At 36.2% G+C, this 20,534-nt stretch overlaps 1 protein-coding gene across 2 annotated transcripts in view; it reads left to right on the top strand.

The window, feature by feature from the left end:
• The window catches only part of PIK3C3 (phosphatidylinositol 3-kinase catalytic subunit type 3), a 137,997-nt gene that overhangs the window by 95,499 nt on the left and 21,964 nt on the right, over positions 1–20,534 (top strand). For both annotated transcript variants that reach the window (XM_059409562.1, XM_059409563.1), the window contains 2 exons: positions 4,800–4,874; positions 16,364–16,532. In XM_059409562.1, the coding sequence (XP_059265545.1) occupies positions 4,800–4,874; positions 16,364–16,532 (244 nt within the window). The remainder of the gene's footprint in view (positions 1–4,799; positions 4,875–16,363; positions 16,533–20,534) is intronic.

The raw sequence follows: 20,534 nt of genomic DNA on the forward strand, positions 1-20,534 counted from the left end.
CTTTGGCTCAGGTCATGATCCCAGGGTCCTGGGGTCGAGCCCCATGTCCGGCTCTCTGCTTGGTGGGGAGCCTGCTTCCTTTCCTCTCTCTCTGCCTGCCTCTCTGCCTGCTTGTAATTTCTGTCTGTCAAATGAATAAATAAAATCTTTAAAAAAAAAAAAAAAAAAGAATGTGTGTCTCTCTCTCTTTTTTTTTTTTTTTTGAAAGATTTTATTTATTTATTTAGTTGGCAGAGAACAAGCAGGCAGAGAGGCAGGCAGAGGGGGAGTGGTAAGCAGGCTTCCTGCTGAGCAGAGAGCCTGATGCAGGGCTCGACCCCAGGACCCTGAGACCATGACCTGAGCCAAAGGCAGAGGCTTTAACCCACTGAGCCATCCAGGTGCCCCTCTCTCTTTATCCAGTTCTCAGTATCTTGTTACATGAGATATTTCACATGCTTTCCAACAATTACCTTGTGTCTTCTTACTGAACTTTTAGATAGTTACTGTAAGCTTTTTTACATCATAAATCTGTTTGATAAAGAATGCTAACTTTTTCTAGTTGAAATATATATACACACATGTCATCTATAAATATTGACTAAAATTTGAAAATTTTAATAAAATTACTAGAACAGTATATTGCGGATACATGTCAGAGTGTTGTACCTTTTATATAGTGTTCTATTTTTTCCCAAGACCTAATGAAAATATGACTGGCTTTTTCATTAAAAAAAAAAAATAGTGATTTAAATTATACCTCTTGGACACTTAAATTCAAATTGGATCTTGTTCCTCTCTTTTTTCCCCACTGTTACACATTTATTCCTTCCCTGATAATTGATTGATGGTAGGTCTTCTCTTCATCTTATTTTGATTAGCCTTCTGTTTCATATATATCTTGCTGTGTTACAAAATCATCATTTGTGTTTCAGTGAGTTTGGTAGCATTCTGGGTTATATCAGAGGTTGAAAGTCATTACTTTAATTTTTCATTAGAGGAGTTAGTGATTAATAAGTTGTTAGCTACTTTGTACTAGAATCTGGTTATTGGACACTATCATATAGATGTATGTGTAACTTTCATTTTAGAAAGTAAAGTTTTGGGTCGTGGGCAGAGTGTAAGAAGAAAGTAATAATAGTTAGGGTGACATTTCTGGATTATGCAAGGTGTCAAGTCTATATCATGCTAGTAAATGTGAGAATGCTACTTACTCTCACACACATATCTTTACTAAGTAAAGGGAAATTATTGCTTAGTTGTCTAATATTTCTCTGTATTTTACTTTAAATCAAAGATGTATTAAAAACTAATTTGAATACATTTCACATGGGGTCGTAATACTAATGGACAGCATCCTTTGGACAAGATTCTCTTGGACAGGTATAGTATTTCCACTGAAGTTAAAGAATAGCTTCAGTTCCTCTAAAAATCCCTTGATCTACACTGTGCCATCCTAGGTGTTCTGAATCTATTATCTGTGTCCTAAAAATTTCTGGAGATCATCCCACTCTTAATTCAAATGTCTTTTTCAGTATGTATTCTTTCTCTTAAGCATTGACAGTTTGAATTATTGGAACACTCTGAATTCACACCCCCACCATGTATATAAATGTGAAAGAGGGAAGATCATATGGTATCTCATTTGACCTAAAAAAATATCCATTGAAAACATTTATGGCCCCAGCCCACTGAGGCAGGGTATAAGGTGCTTTTCCATACATTTCCCGTTTCCACTAGAAAATAATCCAGTAATTACAACGAAATGTTATTGTGAAAGCAAATGAAGTGATAGTAGTTTATCAAAACATCTTGCCCTATCAATAGAGACAGGCAAAATTTATGGCATGTCAAGTTACGTAAAAACTTTTAGGTCAAAAGTACTGTTGCTGCACATATGAATCATTACTACTCTGTAGGGACAGCTAAACAATTTGAAACAAAGTAGTGGCAAAGCTAATTTATAATTAACAAAAAAGGACATTATACCAAACAGTAGCTCAAGTGCATTGGTACATAGTGATGTACTTTTTGAAAATTGCGGTTCAGTTGTCCTTGTAAGCACATTATCAGTAGGAGTTTGTATCCTTCACAAGTATTGAGTGACAAACCAGATTTCCAAGTGGCTCACATCTTAGAGAGCTCAGTGTACTCAGTGCTTATAAGTTCTCTTTGTGAATATCAGACTCAGCATCCCTGGGTAAGTCACTTACTGGGTGTTCTGTGGGGAGCCAGTAGTCACTTGCAGAATTGCACATTTGGCAGCAGTGTTAGAGCGTGCCGCTGCTGCATGTCCAAGCCACAGACCGGCAGCTTTGGCTTTGTCTGGAAGCGTGTTCGTGTTGGTGAATCCCAGTGCTTGGCCCCTCATGTTCTGATTGGAATCTTCATTTTAATAGGATTCCCAGGGGATTCTTATGTACATTAAAGCACTAGAGAGGACTTTCCAACCTTCTCTTGTGTATAACAACCTTCTCTTGTGTATGGCCACTGCTTCTAGAAATTCTGATGCAGCAAGACTGAAGTGTGTCCTAAGCATCTGTGTTTTTATCAAGCTTCTAGGTGAGGGTGATGCTTCCAGTCTGTGTCTCATGTTTTGATAAGCTGCTCTGCAGATCAAGAGTCAGACCACTTTTTCTCACAAGCCCTCCATGTAGAAAATACTGTAGCCCAGATTCAGGCCACGTGCAAGAAATATGCGGGGCACCTGGGTGGCCCAATGGGTTAAGCTTCTGCCTTTAGCTGAGGTCATGATCTCAGGGTCCTGGGATTGAGTCCCACATCGGGCTCTCTGCTCCGCAAGGAGCCTGCTTCCTTCTCTCTCTCTCTTTCTGCTTGCCTCTCTGTCCACTTGTGATCTCTTTCTGTCAAATAAATAAAATCTTACAAAAAAAAAAGGAAGAAAGAAAGAAATATGTGACTGGGTGTGGCTGACTTCTAGTAAACTTTATTTACAAACTATAAAAAAAGGGGTCCAACTTTGGCCATCAAGCTATATTTGCTCATCCTTTAAGTCAGTGACCCTCAAGTTCCTCAGTGGATCACTCAGTGTGTCAGTGGTTGAATTCAGCTGAAGTTCACATAACCTGTAGTGGTTTATACACACAGGTCATTATCTTTTGTAGGAATCCCAGATGTCAGCCACTGTGGTTGTTTCAGCTGCTTATAGATGTTAGGGCCAGCCAAGGTTTTTGTGATTCTCTTGGCCTTTTCCCTATGTCCTAAATGACTTTTGCCAACACAGTCATCAGGTTTGCGGTCTAGCTAGCCTGGAGAAAAAGCCTAAAAGGCCCACTCCTTGACTCAGTCTGCTCTGTCTTTGAAAACACTCATCACAGAGCTACATTTACTTAGTTCCCTGGGCATGCCTAAGTGCAGGCGAGGCTGGGAAACACATTCTGTTACCTAGGCACAGTCTCACCCCCCACATCCTGGTTTTGTGTTAAGGAAGAAGCATAGAGAGGACAGTGCATGGGCGAATGACTAGGTCCTGTCACACCGCAGGCTCTATTTTGAGAGTAACTGATTTTGTTACAGTTAAGTGAAAAGTATTAGTAGAAGCATTTTTTTGAATGATAGTATGCTTTCCTACATTCTGTACATATGGATATAGTTTCAAATACATATACTATAGAATTTTATCTGTAGAACATGCTTAGTTATTCTGAACAAATAAACTTGAGTTTAAATATCTTGGGCAGTATTACACCTATCTAAATAGCCATTTTGGGGAACATGGGCTTTATAGTGTGGAAGTGGCCTGAGCAAGAACTTTAGAATAAATTCCAGCCCAGTGACCTTGTGCAGTCTTGTTAACTTCTGGAGCCTCAGGTGTTTTCATTTGGATGGTAGTGTAGTACTTCATTGGCATCATTATAAGGGTTAGAGATAATGGATGTAATGTGCATACCTAAGTAACCTTCCATAAGTTGTAACTGTGATTAGTTAATTAATAATTAAAGATTAACCCAGTGAAATTAATTTAGTCATTTAACAGGTGGTCCAGTCTTTTTTTCTACATACTAACTGAGATAAATATGTTTTTGTAAATACTGGTATAGTCATCTGTATGTTTGCCAGTTGTATATCTTCTCAGGCAATAGAATGGAAGAAAATAACCTTCAAAAAGGTGTTATTTGCTTTATTTTGTTTGAGCATTTTCAACACATGACAGGTTTCCAGACTTTTTAGAAGAGAAAGATAAAAGAATAAAGCTAGAGTCAGTGAGTGACTTTGCCCCTGGCTCTGCTCATGTAATTTTTCTGAGTACTTAAGAGGATTATGCTTTGAACTTCTTAAGTGCTGTTACCACTCACATGAATTCTGTTGTTTTTCTATCTGCTGACACTTCACAATTGTTTCTCTAAAGATTTTCCTTTTAAACCCTGCATTTACTTTTGTTATCTTATAGATAATAGGGTAGTGGGATGATTGATTTCATTATGTGTATTTCTGTAGATACTTCTTTTTTGCTGTCAACTGTAACATGTGTCCAATTTGAAATGAGAAGTGGGAGAATCATGTTATAATTAAGGCTGCTGAAGCCTGAATTAACTTTTGATACAAGTGACTTTTGTAATTTGACAAAATTCTATAGGATGTTATTTCTCATGCAAATAGTAATTTATATTGAGTTTCAAGTGATAAACTCTTCATAGAATCAAAGAAGATGCCATATTTGTGAATTTAGGTGAGGTATCAAAAAGTAGTCCTCAAATTGAAATTAAAGTAACACAGACTGCTTTTATATTCATTTGTGTGTTTTAACCTGGTTTGCATGTGTTTTTCACTATTTTTTGTTTTGAACTGTTACTTTGCAGCTGGATATTGTGTGATTACATACATACTTGGAGTTGGAGACAGACATCTGGATAACCTTTTGCTAACAAAAACAGGTAATAACTAGTGGCTACTAGCACATACATACATTTTATATGCCAGTGATTTTTACTGTGGAATCTGCTTAGTAACAAAACAAGTTACATAAGTGAAAATAAATCATATATGTCTTAAAAGTTCCTTTATATGATAACGTTTGAAGGAAACTCTCATCCCTTTTAAGAATCACTTAGTAATAACAGGTGGTCATCTAACCCTTACTTCTAAAAATGCCTCCTTGGGTAGAAGGCCCATAATGTATGCATGCAGTTGAGTCTCTTACTGTAAAGCTCTAGTTAGAGTGTCAAAATGTTCTTTCTCTTACTTACAAACTGTACTTAACTCACATTAACCCTTATCTTTAATTTTTTGCTTTTCCCCTTGGAGTTCCATGGAATAATCATTCTAATCCCTCTCTTTCTGTTAACTCTTGAGCCCATGGCTTTAACACCATCTCTAAGCACACAACTTCCAAACTTACAGCTCTGTACTTTAGTCCATTTCGTGAAGCTTCAGCCTGAAATATACAACCACTTACTTGACATCCCAGTTAGGTGGCCAGTTGTAAAAGTTGTTTCCTTCCTCCCATTACCTGCATAATAATACCTGCTCCTCACTTCATTTTTTCTGTCTCAGGAAATTGTAGCATCATCCACCCAGTTGTTTAAGCCCCAGGCTTGAGAATCATTTTTAATTTTACTCTTGGCATCATCTCATTATTAAACGTATTAGCAGATCGTGTCTACTTTTCTCCAAAATGGATCATTAAGTTACCCGCTCTCTTCATTTCCACTGCCTTGACCCCAGTTGAAGCCAGCAATGCCTTTTGCCCAAACTATCTGAATAGAATCTGAGCTCTTCACTGTGGTAAATTTGTGGCTTCCCCATACTGACCAGGTTGAATGAGTGAATGTCAGACTATTCCTGCCTCAGGCAAATGCCCCCGTTGTTTTTCTCTCTGGAAAGCTCTTCTCTCAAATCATTTCAAGTCCATCTTTGGTTAGTAAGCCTAAATTCCGGGGGCATCTCCTAAGAAGAGCCATTTTAACTGTCTTATCTGAAAAGGTGGATACCTGCACACTGCCCTTCTCCATTACTCTATTATAGTTTTGTTTTCTTTGAAGCACTTAACCACTAGCCAAAGCCCTTCTTTTTGTATAATTCAGCAAATATTTACTGAGCACCTCCTGTGTGTCGGGTATTGTTCTAGGTATTGGGGATACCAAAAAGAACGGAATAGGCATAAATCAAGGTCTTTGTGGGCCTTGTTGACTTCTTATCATCATCTCCTATTCAGGACACAGGGACCTTGTCCATCTGGTTTGCTCCTGTACCTGCAGAGCCTTGAACAACACCTAGCTAAAGTGATTGATAAATCACTGTTGACTTAATGAATGAGTAAATATTGCACTCTCTGTGTAGTCTTTTCTTCCTGGGCTAAATAATTCAAGTTCCTCAAACCTTCCACAGAAAATAGATTTTAAATTACTCTTAAAATGGTCTCTTAGGTAAGAACATTTTCTATTTTGTTAGTATTCCTTCAAAATGTGATACCAAGAATTTAACACATCAAATGTATCTTCATACATCAAATTAGTCTAATTATTATATGCGACTAACCCTATTAATTTTCATCATCTGGAATTTCATATATTTCGTTTTGCTTAGTGTGAAAAATTATCTATGGTAGAGACTGCATGTGGGGGGGCATCTGGGTGGCTCAGTGGGTTAAGCCCCAGGATTGAGTTCCTCATCGGGCTCCCTGCTCACCAGGGAGTCTGCTTCTCCCTCTGCTCCTCTGCCCCTCATGCTCTGTCTCTCTCATCCTCTCTCTCTCAAATAAATTATTTTAAACAAAGAAAAAGAAGAAAAAAGAAATTGCATGTGGAAACCATGTCTCTGTCAAGGCCAGGCAGTTTTACTAACCAGGACTAAGGAATGCCATAGAGGTTCTTGCCAAATTTGCCAATTTAGCAAACGATATTTATAAGATATTGCAGTGTGTTTGGAGAGAACTGTAAGTTGGAAAAAGTTGTCGTGTTGTCCCTTAACTGCCTTTTTCAGTTAAATCTTTTAATCATAAGAATCAGAGTGCCAGAGTGGTTCCATTTGTTTTTGTGTTGTAATCATTTGGTAATTACGTTGGAATTATCTGCTGTATAGAGTAGCATTACGTTTATAATGTTATTTTCACATATGTTGTCTCTTCATTTGGAAATTGTTAAATAATAGACCTCTTTCTTTTGAACTTTGAGAACTCTTCTGTTGTGTGTGTGTATATTTTGATAGGGATATTTTAGGAATAAGATTTGGAAAGCGGAGTCAATTTAATATACTTCTGTGGTCAGTTACTTATCACGGTTACTTGTTTTAATGGAATTAGAAGTATAAAAATTTCAGAATCAGCTTTTAAGCATCTTGTCACCAGTTTTCCACTAGAGGGTGCTCTAACTTTGACTTTAAAAATCCAAACCTTACCTCGTGCTAGATGAGAGACACACACTCTTAAGAAATAGCGTTTTTTCAGTTATTTTTTCATAACTCATCTTTAGTTATTTCATCCATTTATATCATACAGTTATCATGTTAAGTCTTACTAGCATAAATGTTTTTAATTTTCAAGTTCAGTTTGAATGATATATGTAAGGAAACACCAAATATGTTAAGACAAATGAAAATAAAATGCATTCTGTGACTTCTAAGAATTTATGATTTATTTTGAGTTTTTTTGGTGTTTATATGCATTTTTTTACTGAAAGTCCGTATTTCAAAGAGATATTAAGTTGTATTAATTACATATATGTTGTAATTAGACTTTGTATAGTTTAGACAACTATTATATGTTGAAAATGAATTTTGAATGTGGTTCATTGCAGGAAATACACTTCAGTACTTGTATTTAAAATGCCTCAAATATCATGAAGCCTTTCCCTCATTTGCTTTAGATCCCTTATGCCTTCAACACCGACTATGACATGTTAAAATTTGAGATTCTCTTCTATAACCCTCCAATCTCAGTCTTGGAGGAGAAAAAAAAAATTTTTTTTAATGAAAAATAACATTTCTCTCATTCTTCAAAATAAAATACCTTCTGTCCTCTGATTTACCAGCCTGAATAGATACAGTGTCTATGTCTCTTCTTCGGGATGAAAGTGGTTTGAAATGGTAATCACAGTTCCACTGATTGATCTATTTCTAGTTCCCCAGTAAGAGAGATGGAACAGAGAGGAAGAAGACTGCTAAATTTCATTTTACTGGGGATCTCTTAGGGATTTACCTCCAACACACTGTTCTACCTATAAATTTAGATGAGACACAAAAAGGTCAGACTGGTAACTTTAGAAGTGTGTAGAGGAAAGTGTTTCACAACATAGAAATAATTGTAAAATTTATATAATAATGTGCAAAAATGCAAAATGTGAGTCTCGATTCCAGATTTCCCAGAAGTTTTTTTTGTTTTGTTTTGTTTTTACTGTATTTATTGGCTGTGGATACTTTTGCATAGTTGAAGTATCCTTAGCTTGTCCAGCAGAGGGCGATGTGTGTCCATCCTAGAAGTGAAAGTCTGGAAATTCCTTTGTCAGTGTATTGCCCTGTGGTCCCTTACAACATTGTTTTCCTGAAGCAAATTTGGAGTGAATGGTGTTTCACTTATTAATCCAGTGATATAGCATTTTCTGGGCAAGAAATTAAAAATTTAGGCTCTACAATGGAATTGAAAAAGTTTTTTTCAGAGTTGGTGTCCTTTGAGGAAGCTTTCAGAAGTTTATCCGGGGTAATTCAATTGTGGCAGGGCGCAAATAGAACATAATATGAGTTTATCTCAACTCTTGGGAAAGTTTTGTTTTGTTTTTTGCTTTTTAATTTTCTAAAATTTGAGGGGAAAAAACAAGACCAGTATAACTGAAAAACTTTGTTCTTTATGATATACAGACTTTATAATAGGATTAACTTTTAATATTAGTATTTAAGTAACTGAAAAACATTCACAAGTGGAACAAGGAACTTGGTGTCTGTAGTAAATGGAAAAGTTCTTTGTAGGTCCCAAGGATGGCTCATCCAATCTGGAGTTGTCGTTTTGTGTAGTGAGAGGAGTTGGTGGCTTTTTGTCTGTCTCAGCACTTCAGAGTAATAAATACTATGAATCTTTTGTCGGAAAGCTTGAAGTTAAGAAAGTCGTTGTTAGCCTAATTGGGCACTTTTCTTCTTTATCATTCTTTAATTTTATATGCAATTGACTTACTTTCTTTTTTAATTCTGAGGAACATTCTCACATAGGAGTTAATATTCAGGCTCTAAAGTAAAAGTCTTCGGGTTTAAACCCACCATTGGGTTACTTTGGGTAAGTTACTTACATCTGTCACTTTTCTCAATGTGCAGATAACATAACCTCTCTTTGGTGGTAGTGTGAGGGTTGAGTAAGATAATGTGGTAGAGTTTTTATGTGTCTGGAGCTTATAGTAAACATTCCTTCATGGCTGGCTAACTGTTATGGTTTTGTTTGTTTCACTACCAGGAAAAAAGAATATTTTCCTTTTTGGCTTATGAAGCTTTTATTTGGAGTCATAAATTTAGACATAAAAAAAAAAACTTCAAAAATTCCTTTTTCCCTATCATAAAATCCAAACTCTTTTAAGGTTACTGCCTTTTAAATTATGTTTTGACTGGCTTTTTATTTTGGTAGTATAGGAAGGTTTATTTGTTTATTTACTTGTTTATTATTTATTAGTTTATTTGCTTGTTTTATTTGTTTACTTTTGAGAGGGGTGTGGGCAAAGGGAGGGAGGGACAGAGAATCTTAAGCAGACTCCATGCCCAGCATGGAGCCTGATGTGGGGCTTGATCTCGGGACCCTGAGTTTATGACTTGAGTCGAAATTAAGAGTTGGACACTTAAGAGACTGAACAACCTGGGTGCCCCAGTATTGGAAGGTTTATAAAAGAGAAATAGCCAATTTGATCATTAATTTTATCTTATTCTTTCTGTGTTTTAAGGTAAACCTTGAGATTTTGAAAAGAAACATGTTTGATTCTGTGTTTTGTTTTTCTTTCTTCACCATGGGGCATAACACAGTAGTTCAAAGTAATGAATGATTTTGGACAGGGTTAAATTGTACTTTAAAGCATTCAAATTCTACCATAGACTAGCAACCATAAACTAGATTAAAAGTTAGTACATTTTTTAGTAACCCCTTGAACATAAAAATGTGTCAATTTTTAAAGTAATGGGGTTATACAACACAGGGAAACTGTAACCATTAGTATTGAATATGAATTTTAATTCACTGAGGTAATTCTCCTAGCCAGTGTCCCCTCTATAGTGACTTACCTGCAGTTGAGAGTTGCATTAGTCAGTATAAAGTAGGTCAGAAGTCCTCAAGTTTTGGCTTGTATCAGTATCACCTAGAGAGCTAGAGAGCAAGTTAAATTACAGATTGCTGGGGCCTTAGGCTCAGTTTCTCATTCAGTACATATGGTAGGGTCTGAGAAACCTTTATTGACTTTAATACTTTAATGACTACAGGGAAAATGAAAATACATAACATTTAAAAATTGTTTTTTCTTGAATAGTTTGCCCCCTTTTCATTAGTTAGCTTAATTTCATCCCTATTCATAAGAAACCTAAGATCTTAACAGTTGAATGCAAAAAAAATGATAGGAAGTACTTAGCAGATAATTGGAGTGTCTATACTGATCTGTACTTAGGTATGTCTTATTGTTCTTCATTATTCAAAAACTGAAAAACTGAAAAATATTTCATTACTACTGTGCTTTTAACTGTAAGTGAAAATAGCTCTAACTAATATTATAAGGGCTTAACTAACTATTAATTAGGAGTATTGGGAGTGTAGCTTAGGGAGTATTTTTAATTCCAAAAATATAGCTTCCATTGCATCAGTAAGTGGTTGGTGGTTCACCACCTTCTTTTTTTCCTGGGTTTCATGCTAAGACATTAACATAAGAAAAATACAACATTCATGTAAGAAATAAAGGCATTTTGTGGAAAAATAGTAAAATGTCAGGTCGTATGCAAAGAAACTGAAGAGTGGGAAACTTAATATAAAGTAGAGTGGCAGGGAAGAATATTTCAATTTGAGTATTGTATAGGGTTTTCAAAAATAGAGTTTGAATTATGGGGAACAGAAGAAGAGAGTCAGGTAGAAGGATTAAGCAGAGGTGTAAAAAAATGAAATAAGTACAATTTTGAGATTGATTGGTTGTAATTATTGGATAGACAAAAGGGAAATTTAAAAAAAGCTCTCCTATGAAATACTGTTCATTTCAGCAGCATCTGTTCTCTTTAATCCAAGAACTACAAACGCTTTGAACCACAATTTTAGAAATAAGTTAATGTCACTTATTCAGATAACAAGGAAACTTAATTAGCACCTCTTACTCCCTTTGTATTGCAAGTCAGGGACAAAAGGAGGTAATTACAATCAACATTCACTTTGTTTTATGTACACTTTATCTCTTGACTGTTTAAGATTAATAGATCTGTTAATAGATTTGAGTAAATCCATACTTTCTGAACTTCTTAATTAAACATTTTTTTTTAATTTCATGAAGTGCGTTTTTAAAATCATTACAAGTTTCACTTTAGACATTAAGTTTGAAAGAGCCATTCCCTTTGGTACCAACGAGGATGAATTTCCTTAAAACATTAATAGCCTCTTCTCAGAATACATGACTCTTTGAACTTGCAAAGCATAATAATGGTTTCATTGTTAGATACTGAATCTTTTATGCCATATAATTAAGCAGTAATCCTGTTCTTTGAGAGTTTTCTTCTAAGAAGGATACTCTCCATTTGCAAGCAGTGACGCAGAGCTGACATTGGCGTTCCAGTAATGCCTGTAGTGAAATGGAGAAAAGTGGTTAGGTTTCCTATTAAGAGATGGATCCCACTAAGTAAGCTTTGTGTGATGGCTAATACAGTTTGATATTAGGATAGCATGATTTATTTTAAAAAATCAGTTTTGAATCAAAGTTAGGTCAGATAAGTTATCTGCTCAAGTGCTGAGTATCATTAGAAATTATATTGGTAACAAAACATTTTTTTTTTAAAGATTCATTTATTTCAGAGAGAGAGCATGTGCAGATTGGGGGAGGGGCAGAGGGAGAGAAATCCCTCAAGCAGACTCCCCTCTAAGCAAGGAGCCCAGCAGGGGGCCGGATCCCATGACCCTGAGACCTGAGACCACACCAGCAGTCAGCCTCTTAACTGACTGAGCTACTCAGTTACCCCAAAACAAAACATTATTTAAATAATTAAATAAAACCAAGGAAACTTTATCTGTACCTATAATATCATAAGCTTCTCATCTCTTTAAGTCTTGAAGGGTAGAATGGTATTTGTCCAACAAATTGTAGAAGACAAATGGGAACTCAGTAAAGCACAAAATGAAGAGTTTAGATTAGCGGAACAGAGGATACATGTGTAGTTGAAGGCAGTGAAATCCTTAACAGAAGTTGATCAGGGACTTTTTACCAAATCACGGAAAATTCAATGATAGCATACTCCCTTGAACTTTAAAGGATTAGGAGATGAAGCTTTCCCAGTAAGTCCTACAATTATCAAACTCCTTACTCTAAAAGTAGTTTCTTATCTTTTTGGAATCATGGACTTCCCTTGGGAATTTGGTGAAGTCTATGGATTTCTCCAAAAATCAATTTTATTTGTGGTTGGGAACCTCTGAAGCACATTTTGGAATTCAGAAAGGGTGTTTTTCAGTCGTGAGTAAGACACAGAACTGTTTTAAATAGAAGTAAAACCCTTTGTGTTGATAATTACATTTTATAATTTAAACTATATACAACATAAAACCTGATATTAACTTCTTATGCATCTATTCTTCTATAACTATAAGGTAAAAACAGATTTATAAATTAAATCATGTTACAGACTAGCAAGATGTAATCCAGCAACATTATTGTGATGGATGAAGTAATGCTGAAACTAAATTGTCATTTGGAGGGTGAATATGGTGCAGATAGTATAGTGTGAGTTTGAGGTCAGGGTGCTATTAATATTGTGTCCCATGTGAATATGCTTATACAGCTTTTCTCTCCGTGAACTACTTTATAACCTTTGTTCAGGATGGTGTCATGTACTTTCAGGATATAACCAACCACTTCTGCTTTTATTACTATTAGCCTGAAACAATTGAAGTAGCCTTGCTGTTTAATACCAACCCAATCAAAAACAGTGAAATTACAGTATAGTACTAAGTAGCAAGGATCTAGGTGATCCAGATTCAGCCTCTGTTAATTTTTGTAGGTGTTCATGGAAACAAAGATACAAAAATTTTAAAACAAAAGAACTTCCTGCAAGAACTCTCTGGTTTCTAGAAGGAAATTTCTTGTATTAACAATGTTTATAAAAGTTGTCTAAGCTGTAAATGTGAAATTGAGAGATCATCGGTTAAATACATGCAAACTAGTCACACTGGGTGCTTTTCCTTGGTAAGCATTATCCTAGGTTTCAGTGCTCTGCAAAAATAAATAAAGCAAGGTTCTTGATTGTAAGACTCTTAAAGGTTCAGGAAGAGTTTAGTTTGGGGCAGAAAGCTAAGTGAACAAATAATTTCATTACACACTTCGCTGAGCTCTTTTGATGTGAATAGGTGGGGTAAGAGCCTCACTAGTAACTTCTTATCTGATGCGTGCCAGATGGATGCCTTGTAGGTAGCCCCGGTGTGAGCTAGAGGAACCATTTCATTTAGCTTCTACTTGTTATTTTTGGGGAAACAACACCCTTTTTCAATTCTCTGCAGGTCCCTTGCTCTCTATATCTAATTGTAATATTTTCTCCCCTCACCTCCTAGCTGTCATTTACTATACTAGATAGATAAACATTTGTTTAAAAAGTTCTTATGAGACTTCCATCAGTTCCCCCAATTTGAACAGAACATTTTAAACCTGGTATAAGTTTAAAAAAAAAAAAAAAAGACAAGGAGATGATATGGATAAATGGAAAACTGGTTTTCAGTGCAGTGGTTGCACTGATAATGGCCATTTATTCCATAACTGGGTGATGATAGTATTTAAAACTTGGGAAACTTGTTAATATGCATATTCATGTATAAACTGTTCTTTTTCTTTATCTATGAACTCCATGTCCTAGATGTAGTACAATGTCTGCTCTCTACTGCCAATCATTTTCAGCCTAGTTTTCTTTACCGTTGTGTGAAAATAGCACCAGTGTCTATGAATTTTACTTAAATTTGGTATCAGTATTGCCTTACATTTGGACCTTTTGATAATTACTTGGCCTTGGCAGACCTGAAGTTCTTTCTCATTTTCAAAGTTGTATAGAATTTCCAACTTAATGTATTATTTAGTTTTTCATTGTAAGAACAGTGCTTGGGAAGAGTTGCAAATAATAAGATTGCTTATCCCTTTAATATTTAATTTTACTAATTCCTGGCAGTTGTGGTCTCAGGTATAAGGGATATAAATACCAATTCAGTATATTTTAAACATCTTTAAGATGGCAGTTAATATTTATTTTTGAACAGAGTTTAGTATTTAACAATTTTTTTTAAGTGGTATTTGAAGTATTTAAGATAAACATTTGTAAACACCTTTAAAAGACCTGGCTATTAGATATTAAGTAGCTTAATTTATCTTATTAAATAGATATTAGATAGCTTTGGCTTTACATTCAGACTAAAATGATTTTTTTCCTCAGGGGTCATAGCTTCCAAAATGGGACAAGGCTATGGATGTAATCATTCTTGATTTAATTGAGGTTTTTTAGTTATTTTGCTTGACACACTCATCTATAGCTTATTTGGAAATAGTTACAATGACAGCAGACATTGTGTACCAGACTGTGTACCTGGTACTGTGCTAAATATTAAATGTATTATCTCTTACTTCTGTCTTATAAGGTAATTAACAGTAATCACCTATTTTGCAGTTTAGAAAGTGAGGCTTGGAAACATTAAGGTGCTTTGTCAGGGTCACATACCTGATTAAGTGAAACATGAAAGTGTCCATTGTACTAAAGAGCAGTTACACAACATCCCAGTGCATCACTGTTCACCTGGGACTTCGTGGCCACACCTGAGGTCATTTTGTGCACCTCATCGTTTTCTGTTTCCAACAGTGACCTAAAGGTGGAGTGTAACATTCACAGATAATAGTAATAATGCTCAGAGCAAGAGGTAGAGAGTTTAGCTAACATATTAATGGTAGAATTGATATATAAAAATATTTTGCAAGATGCCAGAAGTATACCCAAACTTAGTACATGTACTTGAAGAAGAAAAGTTTTTGGCTGCTACCCTTGAAGAGGCAGGAGGCGGATACCTGAGCTTCCCAAATACATGATGGAGGATAGGTCATATAATGTATTACAAGACAAATAAGAGTGGGCAGATTGCATGAGGGAAATTTTTTGTCTGGCTTTTATTTTTTTAAGATTTTATTTATTTATTTGACACAGAGAGAGATGCCAAGAGAGGGAACACAAGCAGGGGGAGGGGGAGAGGGAGAAGCAGGCTCTCTATGGATCAGGGAGCCCGACTTGGGGGCTCAATCCCAGGACCCTGGGAGCAGGACCCAGGCTGGCAGATGCCTAATGGCTGAGCCACCCAGGCACCCCTGGCTGGCTTTTTAAATGAATTCATTCCTTCATTCAACAGTGAGTGCCTACTGTGTGCCAGAAACTATTCTGAGGCTGGGGATACACAAAACAGGCCTAAATCCCTTCCTTGATAGAGCGTGGGTTATAGGATCCAGGGAGCTACTTTTTGCGTTAAAATATATGCCTCTTTTTTACCTACTTGTAAGTCACAGGATGCTTTATGAATTCAAATGATGAGTCATTCTCTAAAGTGAATGATCGGTCACATTCTTATTATATATCTTGTCTGTGGGTTTAGGTAACTGTCCTAGGGTTTGTCATCATGGGCACTGCATCTGTTGTCAGCTCTCGGCAGACATAAATACTGTGGCTTCCTAGTCTGCAGCTACCAAGTGACATGGATTAGTTAAAAATGGTTCAGATGAAGCTAAGAATATAATTTTGAAATTTGGGGGATTTTGTTTTGTTTTGGTAAGGGGAATAGTAATAAGTTAAAGGATTCATTTCAGTAATATTTAAAAGAAGAGATCTTCTGCTTATGAATGGAATTTGTGTAAAACTTCAGCATGAGAAATTTGTTACAGGAGACTGATTTCTGCTAATACCTTTAAAAGTTATCTAGCCTTTGGCTGTCTTTGGTTCTGAAGATTTAAAAGTGGAATATAAATTAATATTACCCTGAGATTATTTTAACTGTAGTTTCATCTAAATAAATGTAAGTTAAAATGAACTGCAAAATGTTCTGAAGACCACTCCTAAGCCTGGGTTTAGAGGATTAAACAATTTAATAGACTTCATCATGAATTAATATTCTTTATCAAAAGATACTGTTTATACCAGTTATATGACATATCCCCTTCTCAGTTTTTAAAGATATTTCTGGAAACAAATGAGTTTCTTTATCAACATCCAGGCAAACTCTTCCACATAGACTTCGGATATATTTTGGGTCGGGATCCGAAGCCTCTTCCTCCTCCCATGAAGCTGAATAAAGAAATGGTAGAAGGAATGGGGGGCACCCAGAGTGAGCAGTACCAAGAGTTCCGTAAACAGTGTTACACAGCTTTTCTCCACCTTCGAAGGTAAGTTGATTTGCTTGACGTAAAGAATAAATTCATTTCATAGAGCAAGAAAAGGAGTTGTTCAAATGCATACATTCTTTAGCATCACTCTTTTCCAGAATGACACAGGCAGAGTATTTCTTAATGCATGGTATCTATTTTGATAACTGATAGCAAAAGAAAAAAGAATTTCTTGCTTTCCCACGAATTATTTGATTGCTAAATGCCACCAAATAGGAAGCTAACATTACATAAGATTAGGCACACATGGAGGCTTCAAAATCAGTGGGCTAAAATCATTTTAGTAAAATATACTCTGTATACTTTGACATTGTTGGGATGGAGAAAAGATTAAGAAGCTTCATAACCATTCACATCTCCCTGAAGCCAGTCTTGAAGGATTATAATCACGAGGTTGAGTTCTTTTCCTTCTCCCAAGCTCTCTCCCTACTTCTTTATCACAGAATGAAGCATTAAGCTTATTTAAAGTGATACTTTAAATAAAAGTATCATTTCATTTTTCTTCTGTAGTAACTTTATCAGCCTTAGTTTCAGTTGCTCTAAAGGAACATTTAGAAGTTTGTTAAATGATGGAAGAATAAATGTTACATATGATTTTGTGTCTTTTAGCACCTCATCAGTCATCCTGCTAAAGGAAAAAAGTTTATTTTTCTCTATCCTTTCTTCTTTCTCCAGTGCCACTCCATCTCTGCTTTCTTCATCCTAGTTTACTTAGCACTTAACATATACCATCAGGAAAAAAAAAGTAAGTCATGTTTGTTAAATTTAGGACATGGCTCTGGTCATTAGTCAAAAATGGCAGGATCACTTTACCCAACTTAACTATGTGGAAACTCCCAGCCCAGGACGCACACCTTCTTTCACTTCTTCCCAGTGAAAATATATAGCTAGTAGACAGGAAGTTGCCTGTGCACGTCGGCTCTGTCTTTGTAACCTCACTTACTCATGCAGTGGTTAGAACATAGACACTCTGTGAGTTTATTAAATGAGAACCCCCAGAATATCTGCCTCATACCTGGGGTGAGGTTATGTTCCTGGGTGATATTGATGCTGCTTGTCCTAGGAGAATGGCTGTCCTCTATTAAATAATCAGATTTCATCTCCGCAGTGACTCATTAGGCCTTCATTGTTAACTCAGTCTGTACCATGTGTCAAGAACTCTGACGTGCATGTTACAAACAGCCGCACTATTTATCCTTTAGGTGGCAGAGTGACTCAGTTTTACTTACCACAGAAGCTGAAAGAATAATGAGATCAGTGCTCTTTGATTTGTCTGTTGATGCAGAAGCACTTTCAGAGAAATGAGATCAGAGTTCCACTTTAATATCTGGATTTTTTAATATAAAATAGTCAAAGCCTACTGAAAACTAGATGGGACCATGGCATTCTCAGTGACAAGACAGACAGAATGATATGAAAACTAGAGAAATGTCAGAGATGCTCTATCTTACTAAAAGCAGAAGGAAAACAATGTGCTTTATAAACTGTCATTGATAATGGATTAGTAGCAATTCAGTAGAATGAAAAAACAGGCAGGTTATTAATGTGGAGCCAAAGTTAACTTTTATCACTACTAAGAAAAATCACAGAGATTAATCTAAATAGTTTTATGTTAAATCATGAAAACTGCTTTTTAATTTTTTTTAGATTTCCCTGTACTTCTGTTAAGATCAAGGGACCCTAATCTTTTAATCTACATTTATTTTTCGTACTTTGAATTTTTTACAAGATTTTATTTATTTTAGAAGGAGAGAGTGTGGTGGGGAGGGGCAAAAGGAGAGAGAGAGAGAGAGAATCTCAAGCAGACTCCATGCTGAGCACAGAGCCTGATGTGGGGCTTAGATCTCAGGACCCTGAGATCACTACCTAAGCAGAAATCAAGAGTTGGACACTTATGCCCCCAACATTAATTTTTTTTTTAAGATTTTATTTATTTAACAGAGATCACAAGCAGGCAGAGAGAAGAGGAAGCAGGCTTCATGCTGAGCAGAGAGCCCTGTGCGGGGCTCGATCCCAGGACCCTAGAATCATTACCTGAGCCAAAGGCAGAAGCCTCAACCCACTGAGCCATCCAGGCGCCCCACCCCAACATTAATTTTTTAATACTGTTTTTTAGAACATGGTTCTGTTAGTAAAGACTTGCCTTTATACCATAAGAGTTAACCTGATACTTAAAAGTGTGTTTAGAGCTAAAGTTAGTTGGCATTTTTTAAAATTAGGATTTGTAGGTATGACAAACCACCTTCTTTTCATGGTTCTTGTGGATGGTTGATCATTTTCTGCAGCAGGAAATCGTTCACTAACATTGGACCTTGTAACCAGAGCAGTTCCTTTTGAACTAACTTATGAATGATTACAATTGTATAGATGTCAGAATACATTTTATGGTGTTCTGATTTTCATGTAACAGAATACATTGTCATCTCTTATTAATCAATACCTAACACACCAATTATTGGTAAATTTGGTTTTTGAGTACTGTTTTGTGGCAAGAGTAATGCTAAAACCTTTTAAGTGTCCAAGGAAAACATAATTCCTTCTCTTAACCCACATATATACCAAACATTAATACACTTAGGATACAAAGACAGCCTAAGTTTTCCGGTAAACATCTTTGTTGTAGGATTCTTGATATTTGTTGCATGCAAAGTGGATATATTGTAGGGGAAATAGACCCTATAGGGTCTACACTATAGGAAACCTCACTTGATGTGCTTAAATGCATCTCTCTTTCTAGTATTGAATGTTTTCAGTGAACAATTTAGACCATTTTTGGATGACCTTATATTTTCTTTTGGTAATGGTTTTAAAGATGTCTAGTAAACTTTTAAATCTATTTTTCTGTGTAGAATATTGAATTACTGTACTATTTAATACATATACTTTCTTTTGAGGGGGGTCATGTGTCCTATCTTAAATGGAAAATTCAGCTTCATAGCAACAGATGTAAAAGATTAATTCAGTTAAGGTAGTGACAGATTTTCTACAAAATAATTGGATGTTTAAACTTCTTATGGAATATCCATTTTATATTTGTTTACATTTTGTTTTCTTTTGCTACAATAATAGCAGCGTGGGTGGCTTAATTAAAACCAACAGATACTCCAGAAAACATTAATGTTTGCCTTTTAAAAAAGAAACACACATATGCTTCCATGAAGGCAAACATTTTATCATGGATCCTGGCTGCCCGTTAGAATTACCTGGGGGAACTTTAGGGGGAAAAATAGTTTTGAGACCCGTCAGATTTACTTGGTCTGGGATTGGGCTAGGGCATTGATATATTTTTCTTTCCAAAGATTTTATTTATTTATTTGACAGATAGAGATAACAAGTAGGCAGAGAGGCAGGCAGAGAGAGTGGGGAGGGAAGCAGGCTTCCTGCTGAGCAGAGAGCCGGATGCAGGGATTGATCCCAGGACCCTGAGATCATGACCTGAGGTGCAGACAGTGGCTTAACCCACTGAGCCACCCAGGCACCATGGCACTGATATTCTTAAGAAGCTCCCAGGTAAGTCTAATGGGCAACCCGTTTTTAGAACGTCTGAAATGTCTCTTTCAAAACTGAGCCTTGTTTTTCCCTCCCTGTGTTACTGTGTGAATCTACCCTGTGATATATTCTGAGATTCCCTTATGGCAAGACTGGGAAAAACTGTATAGTCAACAGAGTAGAATGCAAGTAATTGAAGGTTCATTGAAAACACATTTTTTTTCCCTGATGTAATACATAGCAGCTGGCTGTACTTTGCTGATGCCATGGTCCTTGCAGTCCTTTCAAGTGGTTCTTCATGGTTTCCGTATCCTACATGTCCCAAAGCTTGGTGCCTTCCATGCTCCCTCTTGCAACTTCCAAACCTTGTCTTTCCTTGCTTGCTTAAAGAAAAGCGATAGCACACACACCGTGAGTTCACACCAATAGATATCCTCCCCACTGCTACCTATCATGTATCTCCCCATCACCCAGTGTTCCTTGAAAACTTGTGTTATCTTCTTCGTGACTGCT

This window comes from Mustela nigripes, chromosome 8 (assembly GCF_022355385.1).
Source record: "Mustela nigripes isolate SB6536 chromosome 8, MUSNIG.SB6536, whole genome shotgun sequence".
NCBI lineage: Eukaryota > Metazoa > Chordata > Mammalia > Carnivora > Mustelidae > Mustela > Mustela nigripes.